The sequence below is a fragment of the Drosophila obscura genome, unplaced genomic scaffold, assembly GCF_018151105.1.
Source record: "Drosophila obscura isolate BZ-5 IFL unplaced genomic scaffold, ASM1815110v1 contig_189, whole genome shotgun sequence".
Taxonomy (NCBI): Eukaryota; Metazoa; Arthropoda; class Insecta; order Diptera; family Drosophilidae; genus Drosophila; species Drosophila obscura.
In genome coordinates this window covers 1,398,724-1,416,233 of record NW_024542777.1, presented here as the reverse complement: position 1 = coordinate 1,416,233, position 17,510 = coordinate 1,398,724, and the positions used below count along the sequence as shown (strand labels likewise).

Here is a 17,510-nt window from a genome sequence, read left to right as displayed (position 1 = left end):
TAGAATGAGAATCTCAGAGCCCGAGACAAATGTGAAATAAGAAGTGAATTGAACTGAATACTGTTCCCGATAGGACTACAGACAAAAATTCATATTTTTATTTCCTACTGATTGGTTATAACTTTCTAAATTACATTTTTCTAATTTGTTGGGCATTTAATGGCAAATATTACCTTAAGAAAAGACTTTCCAAATGGTTTTCATATTTTTCTTTTGTATTTATTCTTTATCAATTTGAAATAATTAAAATTACAATTTAATTTAAATACATTTTACATATAATTTACTTGAATAATTAATCATCATCATCCGCTTCCGCAGTATCATCGTCAATATTATGAATATTGTTTACGCAATCTCAGTTAGCATAGTTAATCGTTAATAGTGTATATATACTTGTAGATTTAATATTTAAGAACTAAAGTCTGTTCTAACGCACGAGGTTACAATACATTAAATTTATGGATTAGAAACTAAACATACAATATGTAATAAATTCAGTTAAATTTTTTGTGAGTTGTTCTCTTCTGGCTTAGCAATTCTTACCAATAAGAGACGTTAATTAAGCTTCTTGTTCAGTATTTTTTATAAAATTAACATAAATATTTACACACCTAATAAACAAATTGGTGAAATTAGTGAGATATAGTGAGAGGAAAATGATGTGAATGTCTTCAGAAGACGGTAAAGTGGCAAAACCTTAAAACTTAAGACAAACAATTGTGGAAATTTGTTCGCTAGTGGCTGCTGCTGCTTTCGTGGCTGCTTTTTGCTTGGTTGTTAGCTAATTAGCTGGCATTTGAAATTTATTTTAAGTATTGTATATTCCATTCCATTTAATTTCATTCCATTGCCATTTGTAAATTCGTTTTAATGACGATAATTATCCTGCTGATGCTGCTGCTGCGAGGAGCTGTTGCTGCGACATCTCTTGCTCTGGGCCGGGGTCTCCCCCATGTCGAGACTCTCGTTGTCGCTGTCCATGGTCTCGCTGCAGTCTCCATCGTTATCGCCACCCATATCGTCCTGTTTCCTCTTGGCCGTGGCCATTTCCGCCGCATGCCGCTTGCGCCACTTGGTGCGGCGATTCTGAAACCAAACCTGCAACGGAAAATAAAAGGGAAATGTAAGTAAAACTTTATAACCGCTATGGAAATTCCAGGTTTAAATCAAACGCTTGCGGCATGTGTAATTAGGCGAGTCACATTGTCAAAGTCATTAAGTCCTGCGAGCGCTGCCTCAACAGCCCATAAGTCGCATCATCAACGCCGGTTAACCCTCAATTAAGACAATATTAAGCCCTGGACAGCCAAATGGCAGAATGTTGCCCAGCAGCAGCAGCAGCAGCAGCAGCAACAGCAGCGGTTGCAAAAACTATGCACAAAACCATGACTAACGTCTTTGGTTGCGCTTCATTTTGCCAGCCTCGTTTGCCTCGCCCTGTGGCAACATATGTTGCTTCATCTCCCTCTCACTCTCCCCCACTCACACCCCGCCGTTCAGAGAGCCTGTTTTAAACAGGGAAACACCACCCATCCAGTGCCTAGTCCCAGGCACGTTTTGCAACTTGCCTCCTTTGTTGCCGCAGTGGTGGCGGTGGTGGTGGTGGTGGAGGCGTGTTCTGCCTCTGAATCGGAATAATTTCTACATTTGTTTGATGATGGAGCATATTTTTGGTAGCTGTTTGCAGTTAGAATCATTAACAAAGCTTCTAAGTGGGCACTTAATGTAAGATTTCAGCCAGCTTTCGGAAATACGAATAGCCGATTTGTAGGCAGAGTTGGTTGAGATTCCGTTCGTATAGACAGGATGCTCCTCTTACACCAGTACACCCCATACAAAATATCAACGAAATTATCTATCCCTTGCCGTTATAACCGTTTTATATATACATATAACATTGCCTTCATGGCCATAGAGAAATCAACGCTGGGAACAACAGCCAGCCCAAAGGTGCAATTAAACCAGACACAGCATAATTTACAACTTCATTTGCACATTCGTGTAATTATTATATGTAACATTATGCGAAATAAAAATACAATTAATATTTCTCGTGTGCTACATGCCGCAGAGGCAGCCGAAACACCAGGAACACGACATTGTGCCAGAGAAAGAGACAGAGACAGCGCCAGACTCACACTGTGTCTTGGCCCTCGGAAAAACAACAGACATCCAACAGCAACAGCAACAGAAACAACAACAACATTAGTTGGCATCATTAAGGATGCTTTTCATGGTCATTATTTTTTGGTAACATCTGTGTCCATGTTGTAACGGGATTTGCCTCTGAGCCATGGGCAAAAAGGAAAAACGAGCTTGGAGCAGCCTGCCTTCTCTTTCTCTTCTCTTCTCACTTTTTGTCGACATCATAACGAATTGTGTATGCGTCATATAGCACCCACTAAAGCATAGTTGAGACTGTTGGAAATGACAACAGATTGTAGGATTTTGTGGAATTTTCAAGTAGAAGAGCTATGAAAGAAACAATTTTATGATCCGAAACATTAGGATATACATACTAATGTATTTAAGTATTCAATATAAGATTTCTGCTGGTGTACTCTTTTTTCCAAAATGCATTGAATTGAAGGTTTATTTCAATTTATTTCTTAAATTTATATACGCATTTATTACCCTTTAACGCGTTGCCCTCCGAGCTCAGCCACACCCTATGGCTGAAATAAATTTCCAGAAATGGTTTACACACTTTTATGGCAAACGGGGAATAGCAGAAGAGAACTTAGAAGCCGCCTTGGTAGGCACAGGTACAGGTACTGGCGGAAAGATGGTCAAGGGAAGCTGAATTTATGACAGCCAACATGTCAAAGTCAATCAAATGTTGTGGCAATCAATTTGACGTGGTCACGTTACGCTTCGATTTCGTATTGGGATTTATTTATTGCGGCAGAAACAGCACAGCACAGCATACACAAAACAAAAAGGAAAATGTTATAAAACATATTCCATTTTGCCACCACAGCGGGAAGTGCCGTCCCATCCCGTCCAGCTGTCCGTCAGGTGGGTCCCAGATAAGGATAAAAAGTGTTATGTAAATTTCGTAGGAATGGACGGGATGTCAAAAACAAACCTCTTTCCTGATGTTCGATCCCTCAAAGCGAAATATATGACTTTTTGGCCAAATTGGAAATTTATTTGTTTACGCGTCCTCTGTGTGAGACGGGATAGCTGGTGAGGGGTAAGGGGTAAGGGGTGAGAGGTCGGTAGTAGAGGCATACTTAAAAGTCATGAAAATTTACAACATGGCTTCTCTCCGATTCCCAATACGAGTGCCTTTTTTGGTAACATCGACCTCTACCTCTACCTCTACTCGCATACGTACGAGTATACCTCTCTGATCGGCTGACAAGTTGGCTGTGGCTCTGGCTCTGGCCACGCTCTTTGCTTTTTTCCTCCTATTGGTTCACAGAATTTTTTTATTTATTTATTTTTGTAGTTCTGGCTCGTAAATTCTCGAATTCGAACTCGACTCGCCCTCGCTCTTTATATGGGCCCGGGCTCGGGCTCGGGCTCGGGCACGGGCTCTCACCGTATTTATGTGAGTTTGTGATTTATTTGATTTTGTATTTTGTAGCCATAAACTTGAAGCCATCCCAGGGTTCAGACCATAAAAATGCATTTGGTTTTACTTTTTGGTTATTTGACTAATTGCTGAGCAATGATGGCGACCCTATAAGTCTGCTTCGTATGTGTCTCTTCTACGAGAATGCTAGAAAGGGGAAAGGAGTATGTAAATGTCTGGCCCAACCCATTCATTAACACACAATCACATCCATTAGCCAGACACAATGGAATTCTTTCTCATCCCGAAAAAAAATCAATTAGACACTATTTCAAACTTCTGTCATAAGGTTTTATGAACTGCCCCATTGTCAGCTTGTTGGCCTGTCAGGTTTCGTCAGATATCGCCCATTGTCAATTGCCAAACTGTCACTTCTGACAGTCGCCTGGAATTGGATTTGGTCTATAAGCTTTCATTATTCTGGTGCTAATTATGCGGCCTGCGCTTTGCGTCTCTTCACAACCAACAGATCATAAAAAGACATTTTAACAATAATAAAATCTTGTTTCCATCCATCACAAATAGCACTTTGCCAATGATATTTTATGGTAGCCGAAAATGGATAATTTCTAGAAAATCTTAAGAGCCATTTAAATGAATATTAATGAGGGATACAATTCGGTAAAAGCGGGATCTCCGTATATATTCTGGATGGATTGAAATCCATTAAGAAATAATCGAGTTAGTAAACCAATATTTTAAATTAAACCTAACATCCCACAGGACTAGATCCTTGGTCGTGGAAAGTTTCCTCAATGCTCAGTAATTTCCAAACCAGAGTTTCTTACGTACTCAGATTATTATATTTACCTCGAATCTCTTAGCTTTCTCTGCATAAATAAATATCTACAAGCCCAGACTAAATAGCTCATTTAATTAATTCTCCAAATGTATCCCTAGGTTTTAGCAAATTACAACAAAAGGGAGTCCTCCACACCCGTCCCTCTACCAATCCGCATTGTCCACCTACCATTCGCAAAACAATTCAAACCAGAGTGTTTACATACATGGACTATACAATCAGAGGATCCATAATGCCATTACATTTATGCAAAACGACAACGGGGGGGACTGGGGGGACTGGGCAAAAATCACGAAAAAGCTATAACAACAAAACATGCAATAATTTTATTGCAGGGAATGGAGCTAACTATGCCAGGGAATCTGGAGTCTCTTCCCACACATGGAGCGTCATTAATAATGGCCACAGACGCTATAACTCACCCGGGGAGAGGAGTGCGGGACGAGCCGGATGTCTCCCTCTCATAAGAGCGTACAAAATGGCGACCATTTGCATTAAATGATTGCTAAAACGAAGGACCAAAGGACTTTGAGTCCCTGTGTGTGTGTCCAAAAACGGTTTTAATTATGATAACAGCGCAATTATTCTTGTCAAGATCATTTGACCAAGAGCCCACACACATACCATACGGATACAGATACAGATACAGGGTGTCCTGCCTGCTTTGCATTTTGGGTTCGTGAGTGTGTCTGTCATAATTTTTCTGCGGGACTGCCTGTGGGCGGCTGTTGTCTGTTGTCCAGCTCTGCCTTTTGTTTGTCAATTTGCATACTATCATCGTCATGGCTGTTTTTCATCTGGCTCTGTTGTACGGCTCCCTCAGAGGCACACATGCACGCACACTAATTGAATATGTATGAAGCTGGCATCCTCGTCGTTGGCCTGTCCTTGTCCCTGTCCCTGTCCCATCTGCACTCTGTTCCATCCCGGGTCCAGAATTTAATTTACACTCACCCAAAAGTCATGCAGTCATTTGGCATGTCTATCAGAGAGACGAGACGAGACCAGGGACAGAGACAGAGGCAGGGACAGGTCTAGGACCGCGTCCAGAGCAGATGGGGGTCAGACTCAACCCAATCCTGCAGTTTCGATTCATCTCTCTGTCCATTTGTACTCGTCATCAGCGCGTTCTCTTTCCCACTTTCCATCTCTGTCTCCATCTCCGTCTCTGTCTCTGTCTGATATCTGTTTAGTCTTAGCACAAAATGACGCATATTTAGCTGCAGCTCAAGCCATCAATCCTGAATGTTCATCTATCCATCTCTATCTCTCTTCCTCTTTTCCCACTCTTTCCTTCTCTATCTGTCCGTCCTGTGCCTCATTCTTTGGCAATTAATCATTTTCCCTCATCATAAACGTGATTTCTTTTCCACTCTCAACTCCAGATACCGAGTTGTTGCAAGAAAAGGGGATGTTGCAACTGCCGCACAAACGAGGCAATCATGTCATTCTAATAAGGGAATCTGATCAGGCTATAATGCAGGCGACTCCTTCCATGTGGAATATTTCCTTAGTATTTGCATTTAAATTGTTATTGTAACTGTTAGTATATAACGTAATACTAACAGTTACAATAACCTTTGATGTATATATTTATCAAATACTACCGCCTTGATTGCAGGCGACCATTTTCAGTCCTTCAAATGTTGCTCCCCATCCAACACCAACTCGTTTGCTCCGCGCACCGATTTCCACCGATTTTAAACCCCTCCGCAAACCAATTAACCTGCGCCGGCTTACAACTAATTCAAAATTACAATCCCAAGAAGGGGAGACCAAAAATGTAGATACAGATACTGTAGCGGCATACAAATCCGCCCCGGATGACGCGACTCGGGTGGCAAAACCACGGACTATGGACAATGACACGTGCGTTTCGATGGGTGCGGATTACACCAAAAGTTGATGACAACAAATTTGACGACACAAAGGATTTATCTGTTGATAACGTTTTCTTCCTTTTTTTTGGATGTTGGGTGGAAAAAGGCAACTTTAAAATGGTGTATTATGGGGTGATGCACTAAGTCCTTTGGGGCCCATTGACTGGGACTGGGACTGGGACGGGGACTAGACCCAGTGTCGCCCGTCGAAACCCATTGGCGCCATTTTGTGCTTCGGCGTAAGGCCAAAAAATCCACGGGATTTAGCTTTCAATAAAAATGCAAATTTGTCAGAGAAGGCAGGGCGAAAAATGTGAGTTTGTCTTTACTTTTGTCTACCTTCTTTGGGCTTTATTTTTTGTTTGCCTCATCCGCCATTTTTATGGGTTTTTAATTTGCATACAGCAAGGGTTTCGGCCCAGTCCGAGTCAGGGAGTTTGAGTCGGTTGGGAGTCGGCTGTGCTTACCTTAACCTGCGATTCGGACATTCCTAACGCATACGCGAGCTTGGCACGCTCTGGTCCAGCCAGATATTTCGTTTGCTCGAATGTCTTCTCCAGGGCAAAGATCTGCTGACCACTGAATGTTGGGCGGGTGTGTTTCTTCTTGCCATCTTTGTCGTTCGATGGATGATGCTGATGCGATTGCGATAGATTGGCGGACACTGCAAGTAAGACATTTCGATTTTGTTGCTTAGTTATTTCGTTCCCTCACAAACAAACACTTTCAATCTTCAAATGCATATTTATTGTACTACTCGAGAAACTTTTCAGATCTTAAAAACTCAAACATTTGAGTATCTTGTTTACAAGCATTTCCCAGCTCAAGTATTTATTGTCCCCCCAAATGTTAATTATGAATTGTTAAACAATTTCGCCCCAAAAGATAAGAGAGAGGACAAAGTTGGAAGCGAATCCTGGGGTGGATGGCAAACGATTTCGGTGTTGTGGCAGAAAAGTTTTGTGACATTTATTAATTGTTTACGAGGCGACAGCTGCTAATTTGTGAGTAAACTTTCTGAGAATCACCCGCAGAAAGGTGTTTGGGGGTGGTGTGTGGTCCATCAAATAAAAGTAGCTAACAAGCTTTGTTTTTGGCAATATTCAATTTTAATGTAATAATAAAAGTACATTTTTTTAATAATATTCGTCTATAGTTTCCATGCACATGAAAAGATGAAGGAAATGATGAATCTTTTAGATTTGGGCCACATTGTAAAAGCTCTGGAACGATGTTCTATCTGCCGAAATGTGTCCCCAGCCAAATAATAATTGCTCACTAATTACAATTTGGTCACAAAATATACGTATATATTCAAAAAGTACAAAAAATCCCTATGCACACGTTTACACAATTAACAAACCGAAATTGACCGCAGCAATTTATGGGACAGGCCAGCATGGGGACCAATACTTTTTCCGTTGATGGTCGACGGAGGGTCGGCTCTCGGAGCCTTCATTAAAATCAATTAGCAAAAGCGACGACGACGACGAGAGGCCAATAAAAGCAGGCCAAGTGGTCCAAAAATAAAACGCCCACCCAGCAGCCACGCCCCTGTCGGAGATGAAGCTGGGGAAAGGACGAGGAAGGTATGTACGTGCCCTGTTGGCTCGTAAAGTCAGTCAAGTGGACATGGTCGGTGGGTGGTCATAAAATAAAACGGAAGCCAAGGGAATGGGAAGGTGATTGGGGCGGGGTGGGGGTGAAGTTGTGGTGGGTGTGCGCCTATGGCAGGGCTGCCAGGGTGTCTGTGTCTGTGTATGTGTCCTTTCAATTAATGTCACCCCATTATTAAATGATCCCTAATTATGTGAAATGATTTAACTAAATATGCACGGGGCAGAGCCAAACGTGAAAAAGGGAAATGAGGTTGGTAAAAGGTAAAGCCACAGACAGCCGTTACCCTCAAGGGGTGGAGGGGGTGGTTCTTGGGCTGGTGGCATGCATGGGACTCCTTTTTTTGGTCGTTGCCTCCTGTGCTCGGCTTGGGTCGAAACTTTGAGTCCCTTTATGATACTTTGGTGCCATTTGTGCAAAATTATTAATTTAAATGGTTATTTCTAACAGCTTTCATACAGATAAGGATATCTTTTTTTGGGTTACGCCATGGAATATGGGCGCAAAATAGAACAAAAAAGGATTGCAATTAAAGTGAGTACTGAAGGTCTGTAGAAAGGGAGGGGGAGCCATGTCTATGTCGGGATAGAGAAAATTGGATTTTCATACAATAAAAACGTTGATGCGATCACAGTTGTGGAGTACTTTCTGCAGATCATACCCGTATCCCGGCTTTTACTTTATACTGAATGCATACTGTGAAAATGGGTTGCCATTTTTCACGCAGCTTTCATCACTAGTCATCACCAGCCAACTCTGTTCGCATCCCATCTGGAATACTCCCATTTGATTGCAATGTTCGAAATATTGAAAGAAAAATCCCTTCCAAATTTGTGGCATTCAATTTATATGGTTTCTGTTGTTTCACAGACCATTCTGGAGCTTAACAAGACTTGTCAATAAAGGGGAACATAGGGGGAGTACCATCCCGGGCTTGGGGAGGTCCACAATGTAACAAGCTTAATCCCTGGCAAGAAAAATTGTAGCAGTGATAATTTTTGTATTCTCTATAGTCTCTATAGCTGCCTCTGACTCTCTCTCTCTCTCTCTCTCTCTCACTCTCTCTGTCTGTCTCGTGCCCTGCTGTCGGGTAGCCTGGCGGTTGGCAGCTGCGTCCTGCAAAGGACCCTCATAAATAACCGACAAATATGAAGCGTTTATTTGCTCATGTCACGGCCCTCAAACGCATTGCAATGAAATGGATCTGGCAGAGGGGAATTCTTCTCTTCACTCCGTCCCCCTTGCCGCCCTCAGCATTCTTCCACCGAGTCAGCGGCAGTTGTCTATAATCGCATAAGTCACCCTGTTGGCATCGCTGCATTTGCACTTTTTCCTGCCTCCAGCTAAATCCTCCTTTTTTTCCTTCCATTTCCACTTTTTCCGTTTTCCGTTTCATTTTCTTTCACTCGCAATAATTTTTTATGGCGTTAATATTTTTGGACATTTTTCCGCCTCTGTTTTAGGAGGGCGTCAGAGGCTGGTGGGCGTGTGCTGTTTTGTGTAAATGTTTCCGTTATTGAAAATATTAAAAAGTCATTTATTATCGGGTGTGATGGGGCAGAGAGTAGGGCAAGATCTAAAGGGGAGGGAGGGGAGTGTGTCTGGCCTTCGGCGATACAGTGGTTAAAACCAAATGTTGATAGACAGGCGATTATCCAAGGGAATAATGGAGAAGTGGCTGCATTGATTTTTGAGAGCAAGTGAATATTAAAATAGGGTTTCTGTTTTAAAATGATTAAAAAACTTTACTGGGAAACTCTTTACAACTAAAATAAGAAGGTAAAATAAAAGATCCAAACAAATCCCAAACTCAACTCCAAACAAGTCCCAACCAATGCCCTCTCATGTTATACCACAATCTTGTAAAGTCTTCATCACAATCTGGCTGTGCGAAAGCAAAACGCCCCTGCCACAAGTCGGCTCGGCTGGACTCGCCTGCGACTAATCTGCATCTTTTTATATACACACAGGTAGGATGGTAGGTAGGTTGGTTGGTCCTCGGCCTCCTCTGCCTCATTAAGTGCCACTGTTGCCCTCTCTGTCTGTGCATTGTTTTATGGCCTGTTTTATGCCCGATTATATGCTTAAAGCACAAGTTTCGCTTGGATTTTGGAAGGGGGGATGGGGGGATGGAGATGCCAGAGTGGCTGACACACAAAATGCCACTTGAATTTTAATTAAACGCAACAGCTAGACAGGCTCGTGTTGTCTCTCTCGCTGTCTTCATTAAGCTTAATGAATTGTGTCAAACGCTGGATGCGGTTTCTGTTGCCGGCTCTCTGAATTAATGGCTCGATTTTTTCCCCTTTTCTGTATTTACTTTTTATGTTAAAGTTAATTATTTCATTAGCAGAATGTGGTTGTCTCGCTTTATTTTATTTTTGTATGGTTTTCCTTTTTTAAAACACGTACGTATATTCGTACATATGCACATGTGTATATATTTATATACACGTAGCAAAGGAGGGGGTGGAAACGAGTTTATGGGTCGACTAAACATACATGTAAAGCAAAGTGGACTTGGCTAACATTAAAAAAGATTTTATTTAAATTAATTAATTAATGCAAAATAATATATATATATTTGTTTGTCAATTTCAATCAAATATCACTTTTGGTCAATCCAAATATTTACATTTCTGATGTGTACCACCATCTCTGCTTAGACAACATTCCAGACCAACTTCTCAACACCGTAAGTCCTCTGCCTAGCATCTAAGATATTCTTCTCTGCTTTACCCGTGAGAACAGAAAAATCAATATTGTATATTGTATTTCTGAATCTCACAACCCACAATAACAAGCCATAAAATGGAATTTGAAAAACATGTTCCAATTGTCAGTTGCTCTTGCTCATTGTTTCCACATAATTTTTGTTTCGGTTAACTTTAGCCGCCGTAAAACATTCTCATATTTCCGCTATTTACATGAATATCGTCCATTCACTTTCGAATATATTTATTTATTTTTGCTCGAATATAAACATACATATTTATGGTAAAAGAGATGCGACAGCTGCTGGCCCAGACGGCAGAACAAGAAGAACCCAACTTTTTAGCCCGAAAGCAATGTTAAAGCGGAATGGATTTGCTCGGCTGTTGCTCTACCATACATACATATGTATGTACATGTATATGAACGAGTAGAATAATGTATATAGGGAGATAAGGGCAGACCCAGACGCTGTGAGAATATGTTGCCACATTATTATCTAGACGTAGGCGAAGAAGACGCAGCGGAAGCAGGCCCAGGGTTGGTGTGTTTTATTTTTTGTTTTATCCTGAAATGGGGACAGGCTTCAAATAAATGTGTGTGTGCGTGTCTATGTGCTTGTAGGCTGTCATGTTAACAAGGCTTAAAGAGAGCGCTTCCAGTGCTGGCAATGTGTGCGTGTGCGCACAACACACTCACACCAACGGCAACGGTAACGGCAATGGCAACATGGCCGTAGTTTTGTGCGCTAAAAAGAGTGCTCTGGTTTTTTGTGCCTGTTGTTTTCAACACTCTTTATTTGTTATTAATAATGAAATTGCATTTGATTAGCTTATTCGGGCTGGGTATATTCTCTAACTGGCATTATTTACTCTTTGATTATGCCCGGAATTTTTCATTTGATTCGATTGCACCACCACCCGAGCCCACCTGTTTAATGCTATCACTTGTGATGTGATTATTATTATTAATATTTGCCTGGCAATTTATTAATGACAATTTATTGGCTTTCCGTTTTTGCAAGCTCGTCGCGCATTTGTTGTTGTTGATTTATTTGATTACAATTGAAAAGGATTACGTTTGTTGCCATATTCGTTGATAGTGTCTTGTATTGTTTTTGGTTCTATTTATCAGTTTATCAGTTCGATTGGTGCTAAAATTCAAAAGGGTGGGTTACTTATCGCTGGATGTACATAGGTACTCGAGAATAATCATTTGGGTCACCAAATGTATGGGATTTTGCTATGCTGGAGCCTCAGGGAAATACGGGGTGCACTTACAATTCACAATGAAATATATGAAAATCATAAGATGCTATTTATAGAAGTTAAAATTGGTAAGAACTTAGGGAAGAAAACGGATTCTCTGGCTTAGTCAGTAGATTTAACCATTTTCCAATTAAGCAAGCCTTCCACTTTCTGACTCCCTAATTTGCTTTCAACAAACTGACTGTTGTCCTGTCAGTTGGCTAGAGACGCCACCGCTCGCCAGTGTGTATCCGAGTCCAGCTTACTGCACTGTTTAGCAAATCAATTAAATCAATATTTGGTTAATGTGGGCCACAGAGCTACCAAAAGCTTGAAAATTCCCCGACACCTAACGACACGACACACTTCAGAAATCAAATCAAACACAAGACAAACATAGGCACAGCGCACATATCTCTGCCTCTCCGCCAGCTGCGATCTGGTCAATGTAAGAAAATTGTGAACGATTTCCGACTTGGGCCAACACATTTGTGCCCAGTCATGGGCGCAATTAAAAGCCAAACAGCAGCAGCAGCAGCAGCCGCAGTAGCCCATAGCACTAAATCAAATCAATTGCCAATGCGATGCGGGAGCGGCAGCGAGAGACTTTAAACAAATAAACAATTGGGAAAAAGGAAAACGAGTTTCGAGATGGTGCCACATTACTTAATGAGCTTAGGGTCTCAGAGAGAGAGAGAGATGGCTCCTATAAATAGATATAATAATGAAGTAACCAGATCAGAAATCAGAAACCAGAGCCCAGATCGAAAGCGAGCCAGTAAATTAATATTTCATATGTCGAGCCATCCCATATACGAATACGAGTTTACCATCCCATCTCTTCCCATCCCATCCCATCATCATCATCATTATCGACTTTTGTGTGGAGTCATGGCGAGAGCTCTCTGAACTCTCTGATCGTGTTAAAGTGATTCCTCAACACTTATTAATGAGCTGGACAATGGTAGCTGGGCCTGGAGCAGAACTGCAACTGTAAGCTCGGCCTCGTCTTGTCCGCCTCTGTAAATCATATTGGTAATCACTTGAGAAGCTCTCGCCTGATCACCACGATCATTAGGGGGCCATTCGCTTCGCTTTGTTAACGGTTTCCCCTCCCAACAGGAAGTCGGAACCCGCTGAGGGGTGTGCCCGTTGACAGTCCGCGGACAATCGTAACCAAATTACGCGCTCTATTCAGTCTGGCCTGATTACCGATCGATCGATCGATCGATCGATCGATTTATTTGATTTTTGCAAATTAGTGTTTGGGTCTGAGGCTTTCTTTGGTACTCACTCGTATTGGATAGACGCTCTCGCCACGCTATCGGATTGGCCACCAGTCCCTGCAGTCCCGGCCAGTAAAGGTGAGTTCGGTCCACAATGTGTCCGGCATGAGTCTTCAGCGGCGCTCCCTGACTCTGCGATAGATACTGGGCCATGCCCGCTGCAGCGGCCGCAATGGAGAAGCGGGGTATGCCAGCTGTATGGTAAGGGAACAAAGGTGAAATAATCGTTAGATGAGTTTTATAATTTATATTTCCTTTTCAACCCAATTCTAATAATATCTACACATATGCATGTTTTCAATAACCAAATTTAAATTGAGAGTTTTTATGGTGACTATAGATGTACATATAAATGAGAGATAAATGAGCTTATCATTTATAAGATATATTTGTATTTGTGTGTTTATTAATTGACTATGATTGGCAATGAGTGCTGCTTAAGATTCCCTCACTTAACGTCAGTTATATAATCACTAGCAAATACCTCTCCCATTAACTAATCCCCTAAAAAGATTGTTTCCAGTTGATCAGATTTCTGCTCGACTCGTTCTCTTTCGGTTGCCCAAAGTTTCTGCCCACTCATGCTACACTCATTCGCCATTACAATAGGAAAATTTGTTCAGATTAATTAAAAGCCATTAAATAATTTGTCATAAAAAGAATGAGAAGCATTTTGTTCGCTGGCCGAAAACATTTAAATGGCGATGGGAGGGAAAAAAAATGAAATGAACGGATCAAATCACATAAACGCCCTCGTTAAAAATAATTAAAAATGTTATGGCACATTGTCAGCACCCTGTCTTCTGCCCTCCGCTGTCACGGCTCACAATTGGTCCACATTTAACTGTCAAAAAATCGGTCAGAAACAGAGACAGAAACCGAAACACATAGAAAAGAAAAAGAAAATTCCAAAAATCATTTTATGGAAACGACAACGTCACACTCATGAATACCCACTACCCCTCCTTCCATTCACCGCTATGGAGCACGTTTTTCATGTGTCATTTTGATTTAATTACAAACAATTTGACAACTAATTGCTGCAACATTTAAGTTAAAACGCGTATCTCATTACGTTTTGTGGCAATTTCGCAATTGGATATTATGACCATTTCGGATTTCATAGAAACTGCTGTGCTCAATATCTAAAATTGCCCTGATTATGTATGCTGGTAAGGGAAAGATGTGCAATGACAGGGGCCTGGGTTTCGTTTTATTGAATCACATGGAATCATGCCAAACCGGATTCGCAAAACAAATTTTTAGCGCTCTTTTTCATTGGTTTGTTTGCGACAGTTTGCGAAACCCGTTTTTGCACCATTTAAAATATATATAATTTAATTTAACTGTTTTTTCGTGGTCGTGGGTGAAGCATACATACATAAGTACATATGATATGTAATATATGTATGTATGTTTAAATATTGCTCAATAATTTGGTTAGCCGAAATAAGGTCTGAGGGGATCTTGCTGTACATACAAGATTGGGTTTCATAAGGGGCAAATCGAATTTTAGTTGAAAAGAAAACTACTCAGCAAAGAGAGCATAGTGTTAATGTACGGGAAAATGGCATCAAGCTCTTCAAAAATCCAAAGAATAAACGATAGATTGTAGAATGTACATAGTATAATTTTTCACATTCCAAATCTTATTTCTACGATAAGAATATGTCCCATATAGTCCCATTTCCTTACATTTTATCGTAAGAATCCCTAAAAATCGAATTACTTTATTTTTTACTATGTATCCCTTAAAAGTATACCTGATCTGTATCTCCATCTTAAAGGAGATACCATCAGCGGCATCCTTCACACTCACCTCCTGTTAAAGCACTTAGACCCGCCGATGTGACCGGCGGTGGTTTCGACAGAATCGTATCGATGCCATGTGGATTGGGGGCTCCCTGGCTGTTCGTGGTGTTGGCCGTGGTGGAGGACGACGAAGAACTGCCCCCCGATCCGCGATCGCTGATTAGATGGGCGTTTGGACTGTGGCCATAAGAGAGGCCGTTGCCCGCGGAGGAAGGACCGCTGCTGGCACCCACTCCGGACCCCCCCTGGGCAGTCTTCATCTCCGTGGTCATCGAGTGGAGGGCCGCCAGAGGAGGCCCCAGGAAGCTGAGGGGCAGCTTGTGCTCCATGCTCATGCTGTTATTGTTGTTGTTGTTGTTGTGGTTGAGGTGTCCACTGTGGTTGTTGTTGAGATGCCCACTGTGGGTATGGTTGTGGTTGTGCAGCGCCAGCGGATTGACCGAGTGGTGGTGCTGGAACTTGCCGCGACTGGTCAGGTTCTCGGGGCTGTAGTCGAGTGGCGGCGGGGGACTGGCGGACTCGCTGTTCTGGCACTGCTCCTCGCCGCCGCTGAGTGCGAAGGACTTGGCGCTGTCCACGCCTGGACTGGAATTATGCTCGTAGCGTGGCGAGGGCGACGACTCCGAATGAAGGCGCGAGGAGGCAGGCGGCGGCGTTGTCGAAGGGGAATCTTCAGCGGAAGAGGTCTTCAGGCCTCCGCCATGGGCCGCCGCCTTCAGAAGCATCAGGGGACTGCTATTGTGGTTGTGGTTGTTGCTATTGCTGCTGTTGTTGTTGTTGTTGTTGGCGTAGACCGCCGCCGCAGCCGCTGCACTGTGATAGTCCGCCAGCTGCTGCTGGTAATCCGCTGCGGCCATGGCATGGTGGTGCCGCATGTACGGATTGATCAGATCCATCTCCGGCTCGTGTCCGTGTCCGTACTCCAGGCCCGAGCAGTCCGTGTGCGTGACAGCCTGTGGCTCGGTGTGGTTGCTGCTGCTGCTGCCTGGTAGGCGGTAAAAGCTCGGCGGCAGGGCAAGGTTGAAGGCGGAGTTAGCGGAAAGCTGGAAGGTCTGAGCCAACTGCTTGGCCGCCACTGTGGCCGTCGCTGGAGCCGATGTAAGAGTGGGTATGGGCGAGGGATTGGTGCTGCCACCCGCGGGCGTTGTGTTAAGGAATGGACTACCCAGCTTGGGATAGACGAAGTCACGCGGTCCACTCGAATAGTTTTGGGAATGCAAGGCTGTGGAGATCCTTGCAAGGGTATTGACGACCTTCAACTCAAGGTTTTATTGGCTTTGGTATGGGGGATCGAAATTCGAAATTCGCAATTTAATTATTTTGACTCTCTATATTATTCTATATATTTTTAGATTTCAAGAATGTTTTTGATGCTGGACGAAGTTCTAGTTTCTAGGGTGTTGTTTTATTTTTTAAACTTTAATTTTTTTCAAGCATCAACTGGTTGATAGGAGAGAGTCTTTATTTTACGGATTCTTTCTTAAGATTGGTTCACACAGCTTTGCAGAATTCCTTTTTTTCTTCCTTTGTTCCTAAGCGGTCAAAAACTTTTTGTTTTGTTATTTTCGTACGATCCAATTTTTAGTTTATAATATTTGAACCATCCAAATGTTTTGCACAGACACTTCAAAGGAAATCAATTGTACTTTCGCGGTTTCGTTGCGTTGGCTTAAATTTGTACCGACATTCTCGTATGCACCACTCTACTGTAAACTGATTTTGGCGTAATATGACTTTGTATTGGGTTGGCCGTATATTTCAGAGTGCGACGCGCGCGTGACCGCTTGCCTAGGCTTGGGAAATCGGAATGACTCGATGGTCCCAGTTCACTTGGCCGCCGCACAATCTCAGTTTCAGTTTTAGCCAGCTTCAGCTCGTGCAACCAACCCTCGAATTCCATTCGCAGCATCAACACGCGTCGGAGCAAAAGAGACGGCACTTCGTAAATCAGGGGAGCGAACCGCTCTCTCTCCCTGGCTCTCTTCAGCACAAAACGAATAGGAATTTTATTATGTACATCATTAAAATCAACTATTTCGGATTCGGATTGGAGCCTGGGACTGAAACGGGACTGAGACTGGACCTGATCCTGGTACTGGTTGCCTCTCTCTCTCTCTCTCTGTCGCGTTGTTTGTGTGTGCGTGTGTGAGGGAGAAAGAGCGCTGTGAGTGCATTTTCATGGCTCTGGTTTTGGGTCGGGCTCTGAATCTGACCGGGATTGTGGGTGGCCTTTTTGTCGACTGCGAATTCTGTTTATTTGTTTAAAAAGCTATAAATATTGAGACGAGCGCCCGGGGGGGCCGCCGCCAAGCTTACTTTTTTGTTGGGTTTATTCATTTAAATAATTAAAAATGGCGCTGGTACTGAATGAATGCACGAAATTTAAAAGGGAAACTGGGGAGAAGAAGAGGTTATAAAGATAGAAATTGATATAATATGTACAAAATTCAATAAAAAATAAAGTATGTATTCAATTGTTAAATATTATCAATATTTAATTTAAGCCTAAGTAAAGCCACACCCTCAGAGCCTCAGAGCAGTGTTGTCAACAAACTAGTATGTATTCATAAA

General features: G+C 42.4%; 1 protein-coding gene across 1 annotated transcript; it reads right to left on the bottom strand.

Moving 5' to 3' along the window:
• Positions 1-307: 307 nt before the first annotated feature.
• LOC111066750 (homeobox protein Nkx-6.1) lies at positions 308-16,724 on the bottom strand. The gene is made up of 4 exons (XM_022355584.2): positions 14,947-16,724; positions 13,136-13,321; positions 6,733-6,929; positions 308-1,101 (listed from the first exon to the last, which is right to left on the bottom strand). The coding sequence occupies exons 1-4, from the start codon at positions 15,833-15,835 to the stop codon at positions 871-873; spliced, it is 1,503 nt and encodes a 500-aa protein (XP_022211276.2). The 5' UTR covers positions 15,836-16,724; the 3' UTR covers positions 308-870.
• Positions 16,725-17,510: the final 786 nt, after the last annotated feature.